Below are 13311 nucleotides of genomic sequence, written 5' to 3'. Positions count from 1 at the left end.
TGAATCTCTAGAGAAACGTGCGAAGGAGTAGGGATGAGGCTGCGGGGGAAAAAAAAATCAAGAGTTCCACTGTATCATGGTCATTTTGAGACATCTGTGCATGGCACAAATGGAGATGTGCACTAGGTGGTAGGTTATATGAATCTGCAGCTTTGAGAAAAGGTCTGAAATAGGAATGTACATTTGCAAGTTACCACGATACATGCAGGATGCAAACGCCCAAGGAGTGTCCTAAGAAAAGGCAGACCCAGAAGAGTTCAGACCAAGAATGAGACTCCGGAAGTGTCACAAGCTATACATACAAGAGCACAAATGAAGGATTTGGGAGAGAGAGAGAGAAGAAATCCATCTAGGGAGACTTAGGCTGATGGAAAGAATAAATTGAAACAACTGCCACTAAAATATAACCAACTCCAGGTAGCTGCCTCCTCTGTCACTCAAAGGATCACCAGAGTTGACCGCATGGGTCTAGCAGTCCAGGCAGGAGAGCTTTTCCTCTCCTCTGTCTGAGTTGGCCTTCTCTGTGCTGTGAGATCAGTCAAACAGGAAGACTGCAGGAAGCTTTGGCCAAGCACTCCCAGAGCTGCCCCGTCCTCCTCTGCAGGAACCTCCCAAAAGCAAACGATCAGTTACCCTCTGGCTCTAATTCTTTCCTCCCTCAGCTTCTTCCACAAAGAGTACTCATGCCCTTAGCATCACTAAGCAAACCTTTCCCTTGATATATTTTCTTTTCTTTTTTTTGCAGCCGCATCTGCAGCATATGGAAGTGCCCAGGCCCCGGATCAAATCTGAGCCTCAGCTGCAACCTATGCCACAGCAGCAGGAATGCCAGATCCTTAACCCACTGTGGCCATGGATCAAATCAGTGCCTCTATAAAGACAAGCCTGATCATTAACCCACTGAGCCACAGTGGGAGCTCCAAAACCTTTCCCTTAGCATATGAACATGCTTACCTCACACCCACTCGGAAACTAAAAAGAGTAAGCCAAAGTGTAATCCTGCTCTCCCATCCTTCCCTTGATCACCGCTCTAGAAAAAAAAAAGTGCTTTTATTTTTTCTCCAGCCATTCTCAGCCCACACCAACATGGCGACAACAGCTATCACATTGCTCTTAACTCTGGTCAGTGATGGCCTTGAAATTGGTTGATCCAAGGATGCCTTTTCAGTACTCACATTATTTGATGTCTCTGCAGCAGGTAGCAGCATCAGGCACCCCAAGAGCCCCTGCTCTCCCCTGACTCTCCTCCTCACTTCTCAGCATCCTATGTACCCTTAATCACCTCTGTCCTGTAGACATAAGAGCACCCTAGGATTCTTCCCTCAGCCCATCTTTCTTTGGGCTTTATGCTCTGTCTGAGTGAGTTCATTTATTTCTAGGATCAAAAATGTCACTCCTTAAGGCCCCAGACTCTCAGGCACCCAACGTCTCAGGGAGCATTTCCACCCGGTGTCCTACAGAAATAGTCTCTCCCAGTGTCTGAACTAATTTCATGACCTTCTCCTTCAAACTCGCCCTCTCTCTCTTGAACTCTCTTTCTGTACTCTCCCTGCCCCTCACCTCCATCAGTGTAAGCCAGAAGCCCAAGAGAGGGCTATATGCCTCCCTCCCCGCTCACCCACCACGTGTGCTTGGTCTCCGAGTCCTTCTAAGTATCTTAGGAATCTGGTAATACACAGGCATCCCCATATCCTAATATAGATCATATCTCCCACCTGAACCATTGCCATCACCTTCTAACTGGTCTCAGTCATCAGGCCAGATGAGGGGGTGCTTCGTCCCCCTCTTTAATTCATATCTCACCCCTACCATTGTTATAATAATCATAGTCACAAAGACTTGGAGATAACCTAAATGTCTACCAATCAGGGGCTGTTTAAATCAATTATTACATAACCATACAGTGGACCATGATATATATATATATGAGATATATGTATCTCATATAATATAAATGATATATATATGTGCATATATACCTAGAGGTATCAAATGAAAAGGAAGTTGTAGAGGAGCTCCTGCCATGACGCAGTGGGTTAAGAATCCGACTGCAGTGGTGCAGGTCCCTGTGGAGGTTTGGGTTGGATCCCCAACCTGGTGCAGTGTTAAAGGAGCTGGCATGGCTGCAGCGGCGACACAGGCTGCAGCTGTGGCTCAGATTCAATCCCTGGCCCAGGAACTTCCATATGCCACGGGTCAGGCCATAAAATAAAATTTAAATTTAACAAAAAAGCAAGTTGGAGAATAGTCTGTATAGGATAACACAGTTTGCATATTAAGAATAGGATGTTTACACGGGACATAGAAAAATATCTCAAAGGATAGACCAAAAAATGAGTATTTCTAGAGAACAGAATTGGGGTGGGAGGCAGTCTTTTATTTCTTTACACTATTCTGTAATATTTGAAGTTGGGGAGGTGTTTTTTTAATAATGCCTTTTTTTTTTTTTTGCTATGAGGAAAGCAAAATTTTAATTTTTTTTAATTAAACATTTTAACTTTTTTTTTTTTTTTTTTTGCTTTTTAGGGCTGTACCCATGGCACATGGAGGTTCCCAGGCTAGGGGTCCAATCGGAGCTACAGCTGCTGGCCTATGCCACAGCCACAGCAACGCAGGATCTGAGCCATGTCTGCAGCCTAGACCGCATCTCACGGCATCGACAGATCCTTAACCCACTGATCGAGGCCAGGGATCAAACCCACAACCTCATGGTTACTGGTTGGATTTGTTTCCACTGTGCCACAACGGGAACTCCTAAAACTTGTTTTATTTATTTATTTATTTATTTATTTAGTCTTTTTGCTATTTCTTGGGCTGCTCCTGCAGCACATGGAGGTTCCCAGGCTAGGGGTCAAATCGGAGCTGTAGCCGCCGGCCTACGCCAGGGCCACAGCAATGCGGGATCCGAGCGGCGTCTGCCACCTACACCACAGCTCACGGCAACGCCGGATCGTTAACCCACTAAGCAAGGGCAGGGACCAAACCCGCAACCTCATGGTTCCTAGTCGGATTTGTTAACCACTGCACCACGATGGGAACTCCTAAAACTTGTTTTAAATCATCGATTTGACAGTGGATAGTGAATTCTTCATACTCCTTTATTTGGATGATATATTCTTTTTAAAATCTTATGGAAGTATAGCTGATTCACAATGTGTGTTCATCTCCTGCTGTACAGCAAAGTGATTCGGCCATACACCCAAGGCTGATACAGTCTATGTGCAAAATGTGTTGTCTAAAAGTAGATTGACTACAATCAGCGTGGCTTTACCCTCACTGGAAACACGCATGTTATCTACCTGCCATTGTAAATAACAGGTGTGTGTGACTCTTAAAAACAGGTAAGAAAAGGAAAGTCTCAATGTGGGTTACTTTGCCTTCGATGACTCTGAGCTGTCATGCTAATAAAAACACAGAAGCATTGATAATCACTGTCCTGGTTTCAAAGCAGACCAGGTCTCACCTGCTACGAGACAACAAGGGGAAATACCCACAGAGGTATAATCTGCAAGGGCTTGGATGATGTTCAAAAGCGTTCTTTCGTCTCCGAAACACATCTTAATATTTACCAAGGGAACAGAGCAGAGCAAAGTCAACATACAAGCACCTCAGGCCGGAGGCTGACAAAATGCATGACTTCCTAAATCAACAGAACAATGCAGTGGATATTCCAGAAAAGAGAATAACTGCCCCCCACCCCACCCACCGCCACCCTTTTCCTAAGGTGAGGGCTCCAAGGGAAACACTGCTGGTATGTGTATAAAAACAGCTGCTGTTGGAGTTCCCGTTGTGGCTCATCGAAATGAATCTATCTAGTATCCATGAGGATTTGGGTTTGATCCCTGGCCTTGCTCAGTGGGTTAAGGATCTGGCGTTGCCGTGAGCTGTGGTGTAGGTTGCAGATGTGGCTCGGATCCTGCCTTGCCGTAGCTGTTGTGTAGGCTGGCAGCTGTATCTCTGATTTGACCCCTAGCCTGGTAACTTCTATATGCCTCGGGTGCAGCCCTAAAAAGAAAAAAACAGACAAAAAAAAAAAAAAAAGCCCAGCTGCTGTGAACACTGGAAATATCAATAATAGCTATGTACATTCCAGTTCCCAGTATATTTATCTATTGCTCTTTCTGGCCCCTTCCATTCACTAGAATTGACTTCCCTTTCTTAGGCAGCAATGTGAAATGACCAGCCTTGCTGGACCAGATACCTTTGGAAGGTCTGGACAAAGAGAAAGGCGGTGTCATCTGTCTTTGGGGCTGTGTGGGTCACAACTAAAACTGAGGAAGGGGCTGCCTAATTCTCCCTGCCTTGCCCACCGGGATCCACCCCGACCCATTGCTCCAACCACACCCTCCTTGTAAGGGAGAGGATTTCATTATAGAAGACGGCTTGGCGGAGGCCTGGATGTTCGGCTGGAAAGCAACAGAACCCATTTTTCTACTCTCTCTCAAACGTTTAATTTGGAGATGATTGTGGATGCCGTGGGGGGCTCCTCTCCCCTCCATGCCCCCACCTTCAGGACTGAGGGATTCATTCATCCCAGCTGCTGGGGAGGGGGTAGATAAGTGACAACCCTTACCCACTATACCCCCCTCTAAGGCCTTGCCGTGTGTTCACCCAAGGCCATGCCTGCTGCCTGACCACAACCCCGGTCCAGGGGGCTGATTGGTGTAGTGGTAGGAAGCTACTTCCTCCATTCAGGACTGTTCTCCAGGCTCATCTCAGCACTTCCAGAAGGATGAGGGCTGAGGGCTCTGTCGAACTGTTTCAACCTCTCCCTCTGCCCACCCTCGCTCCCTGCTCTCTTCCACGGGGATTGGTTGAAGCGGATTGATGGGAGCCCATGGGGACTGATGGGAGCGCCCCTCAAGCAACTTCGTGCATACAAGTCTCCATCTCCAAGTGTCTCCCAGGACCAACCAGCAGCAATGCCCCAACCCCAATGCATCAGTGTCTTGAAAAGATCCCACATTTGAATCTTCTCAGATGAAGAGATACACTCCTACCAATGAGTAGCTCTTTATTGAGATGTTAGCAATTAATCATGATAGAAAAATCAATGGGCCCTTCATTGCTTCTCTTCTGTAATGGTTTTACTAATGTCTGCTGATTGATGACTTTGAATCCTGGAAGAAAAAAAAAATCTAAGGGAATAGATTCAGTCTATAATTCCATGACTCCCTATACTCTTCTTAGAAAAATATTTTTTGACCCCTTTTCTGGACCATATGTTGCATCTAAGTAGAAAAAATAGTAGCTGAATCCATCACCCGGAAACCATCAGTCCCTTTAATGTCGGAGATGAGGGCTGCCAGGTGACATTCATCCGTTTCACCCTTAGAAAAGCTGTTCTACGTCTGCTTTGTACATGGACTTCAATCCACTTTCCTAACAAAGCTGCCTATCAGATCACAACTGTCCTTTGAAGTAAAGACTGAAATTAAAACAAAAATACAGTTTGGTCTGCTGCAGTTGGCTTTGCCTGATACCTAATAGAGAAGAATGCTTTCCTTCTTTCGTCTGTTTTCTTCTGCCTTGTCTCCTGTCGTGCACTGCAACTGCTTCTTCTATTTGAAATTCTCTGGATTAACATCTACTAGCTCAGGTCTGATCATAGTTCGCAGTTGCCTAAATGTATTCCCACTTTTTTTTCTCTTGACTGTCACATCTCCATTCAAAGATTAGTTAGCTTCTCTCTGTAACCATTGCTCTTCTCTTACATTGTCTCTTAAATTCTCCTTCATCTTTTTTTTTTAGGGACACTTGGCTATTTTGCTTCCTTAGACCGAAATGATTGGAGACATCCATGGGAGCAAAGCCAAACCAATAAACAAAGGGAGGGCTTATGAAATTTTAAAGAAATGTGAACTCACAGCAAAACGTGGGTAACATGAAACAACAGAATTAGATGACAAAAAAAAAAAACCCTGAAACAAAAACCATGTACCCATAATAGTGTAAAATCAAAATATTTCTGAGCTTCGTCTGTAAAATGAGCATAATATTCCACAAGAGTTTCTCAAGGACTTAATGAAATCATATATGTAAACTTGGAATAAGTTCAAATAAATAGTCCTATTTATATTTGTTTATGGTACTATCTATAAACACTGCTGATATGTGACCATCAACTCGCCAATATCAAATGATATATTTGGTGGAGACATTTTTGAATCAAAAGAGAGTGGGATACTGTGAGGGTGGAAACTCCGTAAGGACCAAAGGGAGTCAGACCACTAGTCCGAACAAAGTACTGACATTTACTGCCACCTATTGGACGATCCGTAAACTGCATCACTCTTAAAAATACACAGAAATAAGGCCTCTGAACTACTACTTCCTCCACTTAAAAGGCACTCCCAGTTATCACTGTTTGCATGTGTTACCAAAAAAAGAACAAAACAAAAAACCAACAAGAACATCAGCTGCATTCCTAAAAGGATAGGACAAGTAGCTGTTTTAGGAAGAGTCAATAAGTTGAATCTCAACCCTAAACAGTTCACACTTGAAAAATCACACAAGAAAGAATAAATTCCAGGACCTGCTAAATGCTCGGCTACATCTTCCACTAAGAAGTGTATGCCCAAGGCTCAATATCCCAAAGGATTTTGGACCCATGTGGTCACGACAGGGGCTGTTTCAAAGCACATCTGGGTAAAACAGTGTTACAGGTGTCCTGACAACCAACACTTAAAAAGGACTCGTCATTAAGAACAAAACTAAAGGAAATAACAAGAAGGTAGTGTTCAGGGAGTTAACCCAAAAAAGTAGCAGGAATTACCGTAGAAATGGAATTTTGAAGAACGCTTCCAATCCACAACCCTTAGGCAGTGGCCCACCCTGAGAAGACGAAACTCAAGCTCTCATTCTCTCGATTGGTGCCTTAAAGTGGCAAAGGATCAGGCAGGTAATGTGAGAAGTAGTCTCAGAAAAGACTGTTCCCAACCTGCCAGGCACATGCCCTGTCTCAGGGGACAGCCACTTTTCAGCTCCAGGTGACTTCTAGCCCTGAAGGACTAGGCAGTGTAGGCTAGAGGTCAGGGCCATGGGTTCCAGAGCCAGGCTGCCTGGGTTTAAGCCCTGGCTTTGCCCCTCACTAGCTGTGAAACCTCAGGCAAGTTACATACTCTTTCTGTGCCAAGGTTGTCACACTTGTAAAATGGGGATAATACTTTTATTATAAACATTGCTGCGGGGATGAAATCAATTAACACATGTGAAGTTCTGGTAAAAAAACGATGGGGTTGTAAGCCTTCAATAAATGATAATAGGACAAAAGAGCAGGTCCTTTGTTATCAGATTTCCCAATGTTTGAGAGAAGCCAGAGTAGGATTTTTTTTTTTAGGTGAAATATTTTTAAGTATAAGCAAATAATTCAAATGTGTTCAAAATCCTGTGTGAGCTAAAACATACAGTTCACAGGCACCTGCTACCTCCAGTCTGGTGCTGTGGGAAGAGCAGCTTGAGAGGCAGACAAGTCTCACCCCACCTCCCACTTGGCCACCACCTCAATGATCCTCGGGTACAGTGGCTGGGTACCCAGGACAGAAAGTTCTGTGCCAGATTACAAAGAGCAAGTGACAGATGGCATTTCTGACCCAGTGTAACAGAAGAACGTCCTCTTGGTGGTTTAAATGAAGCCTCTAAGATACAGGGGTGTGTACGTGTGTGTGTGCTGGGGGGTGTTGTCTCCTCGCCTTGACCCCAGGGACTTCCTTCAAGGTCTTTATGGACCACCGCCTACACTAGAGGGATCCGGATTGACAAATCCAGCCACCAAAATAGAGTTCATTCCACTTTTAAAGGACAGCCCTTACCGAGCCTATAATCCTGAGCACCTGCCAAGACTGCCAAGAACACCAGACGGACAGCTGTTCAGCAGACAGCCTTCCTATGTGCTCATCTCAGTGACAAATTAAACAGGTACACGAATCAAAGTAAAAAAAAAAAAAAATCAACATCATTGAAAACAGCCACACCAAAAAAAAGCACTAAGAAAATAAAGGTTTTTCTTTTTTTCAAGTTTAAGGATCTACCCCGTCTTTATTCTCCTTGAATATTACCAGCCCATTGTTTTTTCTGCCATCATTTGAAGCCAACCAGACAGATTGATAACGAGATGCCAATCCTTTTCCATTCTTCTGACAAATACGCAGCCCATCTGCCTCCCATCAATGATGAAGCACGTGGAGATGGAGCAGTGAGATATTTTTAAATACTCCTTTAATTAATTCATTCCAAGGACTCGGCGCCTGGTGATGCGAGGGGTGAGGGGCCGGCAGGGGGAGGAGAGCGCGAGCTCCCGATCTGGTAAATAAAGAGATTTGCCGTAATCTGGATCCTAAAACCCTTGCTATGAAACATTCTGTTTGCCCCCAGCAAGCTGTTACAGGCAAGGAAGGAAAGATGACAAGCCAGGCGGTGTAGGGCATTTTGCTGGCTTTTTCAGACTTCCAGGACAAGTTCCGAAAATGCAAACAAAATTAAAATTTCATGTTGAGAATGACTTCTACCTACTATTGCTATAGAAGATTTTAAATGGTCAGTGTCTTTGATCAAAATAAGTAGAGCAGGTGATTGAAATGAGCAGATTCAGTTCGTTCCAAAAGGCAAGCCGGTCCCGGGGGGGGGGGGGAATCAATCAGTATGGAAACCAATTTAGTTTGCCTTTAAAAGGAGGAAAAAAATCAGACGTCTGGGCATTTTGCGATACAGCCCTGGAGAAGGGTGGGGAGGGGAGATTTTCATTGAAATCAACCTGTGTTGAGCTTCAAACTGTCAGTTTTGCCATCCTGGAGCTGTATGATTTACGGCACACTGACCCAGAAATCTCACAACTTCGCTGTTAAATATTGCTTGTTTCTGCAGCTGAAGCACCACCATCTCTTAAAGACTTTCCCTTGTCTGACAATTCCCTTAAATCTGAAGCCAAAGGAGACAGCAGCTAATCCTGTTACATTAAAGAGGAAAAGAAGCGGCCATTGATACTGATGGGCAGAACTGTCTTTGGATTTTTAATATCTTGGCTTTTCCCCGTCACAAGCTTCATGTGGATTTAGAAATTATTTCTTGAGAATTAAGCTTTCAATTACTCGCAAGAGGCGGTCTTAGTAAACCTGAACTGGCTTTCTCATGTGAGTTTCACTCATTTTTATTTTACCCAAGGAGGTTGATTTTTATATGCCTGAAAATGAGAAATGAAAACTGCCATGAAGCCCGAGGCATGCCATGTACAGCCCCCTGGACCCCAAGCCTCCTGCCTTCCATGCCCTTCCCAGTAAGTCCATCTCTTGGGCTCTTCCTCCCTTGACCTCAACTTCATTCCCTTCCCAAGGGGAGGCGGGAGAAGGCAATCCTTGTGTTTTGTTTTTGTTTGCTTGAAATAATAAATAAATCCAATAGTCTCTCTTGCCCGGTTTTTCTGCAGTCAGCAGTTTTCTGTTTCACTGGCTTTCTAAGTCAAATTGAAACCCAAGCCCTTGCACTTGGCTTTCACTCTGACCCCTTTGGCTCCTGGGAACTGATCAGAAGACAGACTGCTTGGGGTCCCCGACATGCATGGCGACCTAGCTGTGTCTCACCCCAAAACATAGTTCTAAAATTCCTGCCTCTGCAGCATCCAATGCAACTGTCTATAATGGGCACTAGCTCTCTGCCACCAACTACTTATAATTTCTTTCCAATTTGGGTCAAGGACCAAAACCCATAATTCTAGCCAGGTCTGAGGACTTAGAAAACCAGAATGCTCAACTATCACATTAGATCTTGCTTGGCAGGAAAATACCTTTCAGGGCCTGGGAACTACCAAAGAGTCCACTGCTGAGTTTTCTAGGAGCTGGATGCTAACAAGCCCAATTCCAAATAATCAGAAACCTCAAATTACCAGACCGTGTTCGAGTATGCTTGGCAAAGGCAACGACCAAGTGCACGGGCTGATAATAAGAATATTTCAAAAGGCAATTTGTACAGCATATGCCAAAGGTTTGAGAGAAAGCTGGTAATCTCCTGCGCCAGACATGCCTAGCACACACTTCAATGGGAACTGGTGTTTCCAGACGTTTCCAAGTTCTGCTAAGTCCTGGAATTTTCCTGGAAAGATGAAATTACATTCTCCATCATTTTATTCTTAAAGTCCATCCTCCACTGGAATGCCTACTTCACAGTTACTGGAAGAATCAAATGTGATAAGGTACCAAATGAGTGTTGAAAGGGAAATGCTAAACAGACATAAGATATTACTGGCGCTTCTAATGATTCTTTCAAAATTGATGACCGGCAGATGTCACTGACTCTAAATATACCCCCAAATACATGGTAACCCAAGTGGTCGGTCTGCCAAACTTTTCCATTCCCCAAACATTCTGGATCAAACAGAATTGAACTGAAAATACGTACACTGACTATGACTATACTGCTATGTTTGCTTCCTTCTCAGCAATGTATTCCTGTTAGAAGACACAAGCTAACAAAGGCAACCAGCCTGAGGATTTTTAATGAACTTCCCTTTTCCTAAGCATATTAACCAAAGATATCAGAAGAGGCAAGACAGTCTCACTAAACCAGAGCAACGATTTACTCATTAAAGTCCTTGATTGGAACCAGCCTTCTAAAAGCCGGTTCCTAGACCATCTACGTCTTGTCTTTATCCACCCAGAGTGCCTAGCAGGTGAGGTCCCACCAACAAGCACTCAGTAAATGCACCTGGAAGAAAAGATGGACGAACAGAAGAGAAGAAAAGAGATCAGGGCATCTGAAAAACGTCACCTGCTCATCAGTCGCTGCTCTGAAATGATAGTGGGTCTTCACGCTTTCTATATTTGTTTTCCAGTCTTTCACGTTTTCTCAATTGTTTCATCACCTAAATACAAATTCCTTCGCCCAATCTTTGCTTAATTATGCACAGGGCACAATATGGCATTCATTGAATGCGAGTCTTTTAAAGAGACTGATACTCACTTCTGCTCCATATTTAATGGCAAATCCTTTGACAGCTCTCATTTAGGACAAAGGTAAGGTAAACACTGAATGTGGGGGTTTCTGTTGTTGTCTTAATCTTGCTCTTTACTATCTGACCATTGAAATAAGGATACAGGATTTGAAAGACTACCACCACCAATCTCTTTCCCAAATGTTTTCCAGATCTAGCCTTCACAGGCAGAGAGAGAGATTTCTCTCTATTTCTCTAAGGGACCTGCAGGCAGCCAGAAATGCCTTTATATCTTTTCTAATATGAAAGACTATTTAATTAAGGAGGCGAAAAAATTGAGGTTGAGACAAACGAGCTCTTAATAGTTAATTCTAGAGGTCTGTGTTAGCACCATGTGCCACCTCCCTGTACACAAGTGTCTTTCTGGAGCAACTTTTTTGGAGAAGTAATAATCAAAAAGGTCTACACTGCTAAACTGTTGGGCCAAAAAAGAGAAGGGAAATCTCACACTACCACAGGATGCCGGTCCCCTATTGGAGGAACTCCCGGGGACAGGAAAGGGATGAATTCTTTCTCTTGGACACAGAGAAGTAGTTGTAGAAATATCTGCCCTTCGTTGGAGGGTGATGTCTAGAGATCTGACTTTGGAGCACCTCTACACTCCTACTTAAAGGTGCATACCTTTCCCCCAAAACAAGCCTCCAGAGTGGGTAAATTTTATTAGAAGTTCTGGAAAGCTCCAGCACCCAGGACTCTCCACCTGTGCTCAGAGGATCCCCTGGTATTTGCTTTCCATTGAAGGTAGATCCAGTGGTCTCTTGCAAGGGGTTAGTGCACTTCTGTGAATTAATCAAAGGTCTGAGCTGCCCAACCCGTTTAAGACACTCCCAATCCAGGAAAGTGTCCTAGGAGACACTGGTCCGGAGACTTTGTTCTGGCCCCTTTGAGACAGTCAAGGGTTCCTTGCAGCTCTGTGTCCCTTTTGCTAAAGACGGCTGCTTTGATCACTGTCAGCATTCTCCATCCAACTGCAGCCTCCGGAGGCAGGAGATAAGTCCAAGACAGAAGGCAGAACTGTCCCTGCCCCAAATCACTCGTTTTCCCGCCTCTTCCCGGGAAGCACCCAAATCTCATCCACTCTTCCTTAAAGCTGGCCAGGGAGATTCCACCATCCAGGGACAAGGAGAGATCAGAGAAGGCCCGGCATCTACTCCGCAACTCTGCAAATCTGACATTCAAGGCCGGCGCGCAGGTCCTCGCCCCGCCCCGGCCGGCCCCGGTCCCTGTTTCCAGCTCATTCATTCCGAGCTGGTCCCCCACCTTCCAGCCGCCGCCGCTCTCCAAGCGCTGCTTCCCCCGGGCAGTGTCTGCTGCTCTCAAGGTGCCCGACTGCTTATTGTTTTTAAATCTCAAAAGTAACCTCAAGAGGATTTTTCGTCACTCTTTTTCACACCTCCACCGAACCTTTTTAATTAAAATAAAACAAGCCTTGGTCTCTCGCGTCTTTAAAGGGTTAAGGAGCAAGCTTCGCGAAAGGAAATCAATTCCTCCCCACCATTCCACCTCCAGCAGAGCCATCGTTTTGCCACCATCTCCGAGGCCGGGCGCCGGCGTCTCTCGGTTCTCATCCCGGATAAGGGACCACCACCCCGCACGCACACCTCCCCCTTCCCTGCGAGTAGAGAGAAAAGCCCCCTTACCCTTCCGTGGATGCCATGGCTCAGGGAACGCCCCCTCCTCTTCTGCAAGGTCCGGCTGCGGCGGACGAGAAGCGAGCGGGTGCCGGGGGAGCGCACGAGTGTGGCGGAGCGCGGTATTTAAGGGGGAACCTCTCCCCGCCCTTCCACCCGCCTCCTGGGTAAGCCCTTTAGCGCCTCAGGGGGCGCGGGAGGCTCCAGCCGGCGCTAAGCCGCGTCTCCGCTCGCCGCTGCGCGCGTCCTGCGCTCCCTCCGCCGGCTCCGGTAGCGCCTTGCTGGGTGCTTTGCAGGCTCGGAGGGTGGTTTCCCCCAAGAGAGAGGCGCCGACTCCGGGACTGCGCGCAGGGACGACCTGCCGCCGCTGCCACCTGTGTTTGGTGTGGGGCGCTTCGAGTGGCGGAGCGCGGGCTCGTGGGGGGTGGGAGGGCGGCGAGTGCGGTGGGTGTGCAAGGGAACGTGTGTGTGCGTGCGTGCGTGCGTGTGCGGTGGGTGTGCACGCCGGGGGAGGCGGTGGAGGTCGCTGCGCCCTGGCTCAGCGCCGGCCGGGGAGGGGTTGCAAGGTTTAGCCCCGCTGGAGCTGGGGATTTGCGGGCGATCCCTCTCTATTTTAGTAGAGAGCTGACATCACCAGCGCCTCTGCTTCGGGAGACTCCTTTAACTGCCGCCCCCTCGCCCCCCAGCTCCAGCCGCGGT

The 13311-nt window shown here is 46.2% G+C and overlaps 1 protein-coding gene and 1 long non-coding RNA gene across 3 annotated transcripts in view; one reads left to right on the top strand and one right to left on the bottom strand.

Annotated features, from left to right (window-relative positions):
- The window catches only part of SLC1A2 (solute carrier family 1 member 2), a 168472-nt gene extending 155201 nt beyond the window's left edge, over nucleotides 1-13271 (bottom strand). For both annotated transcript variants that reach the window (XR_014837076.1, XM_003480708.5), the window contains exon 1: nucleotides 12622-13271. Coding sequence is in view for 1 of the 2 variants with exons in the window: in XM_003480708.5 (XP_003480756.2) it covers nucleotides 12622-12638 (17 nt within the window). In the remaining variant the exon portion in view is untranslated. The remainder of the gene's footprint in view (nucleotides 1-12621) is intronic.
- On the top strand, nucleotides 2765-12983 carry LOC146405296 (uncharacterized). Its single transcript, XR_014837082.1, has 2 exons — nucleotides 2765-2850; nucleotides 7558-12983. It is a non-coding gene; the product is annotated as an uncharacterized LOC146405296 (long non-coding RNA).
- Nucleotides 13272-13311: the final 40 nt, after the last annotated feature.

This window comes from Sus scrofa, chromosome 2, assembly GCF_054392235.1.
Source record: "Sus scrofa isolate SSC_HxYL_T2T_F1_AM1 chromosome 2, Sscrofa_HxYL_maternal_Yorkshire_Landrace_v2.0, whole genome shotgun sequence".
Taxonomy (NCBI): Eukaryota; Metazoa; Chordata; class Mammalia; order Artiodactyla; family Suidae; genus Sus; species Sus scrofa.
The sequence above is the reverse complement of the archived record's forward strand: the minus strand, read 5'-3'. Positions and strand labels throughout refer to the sequence as shown.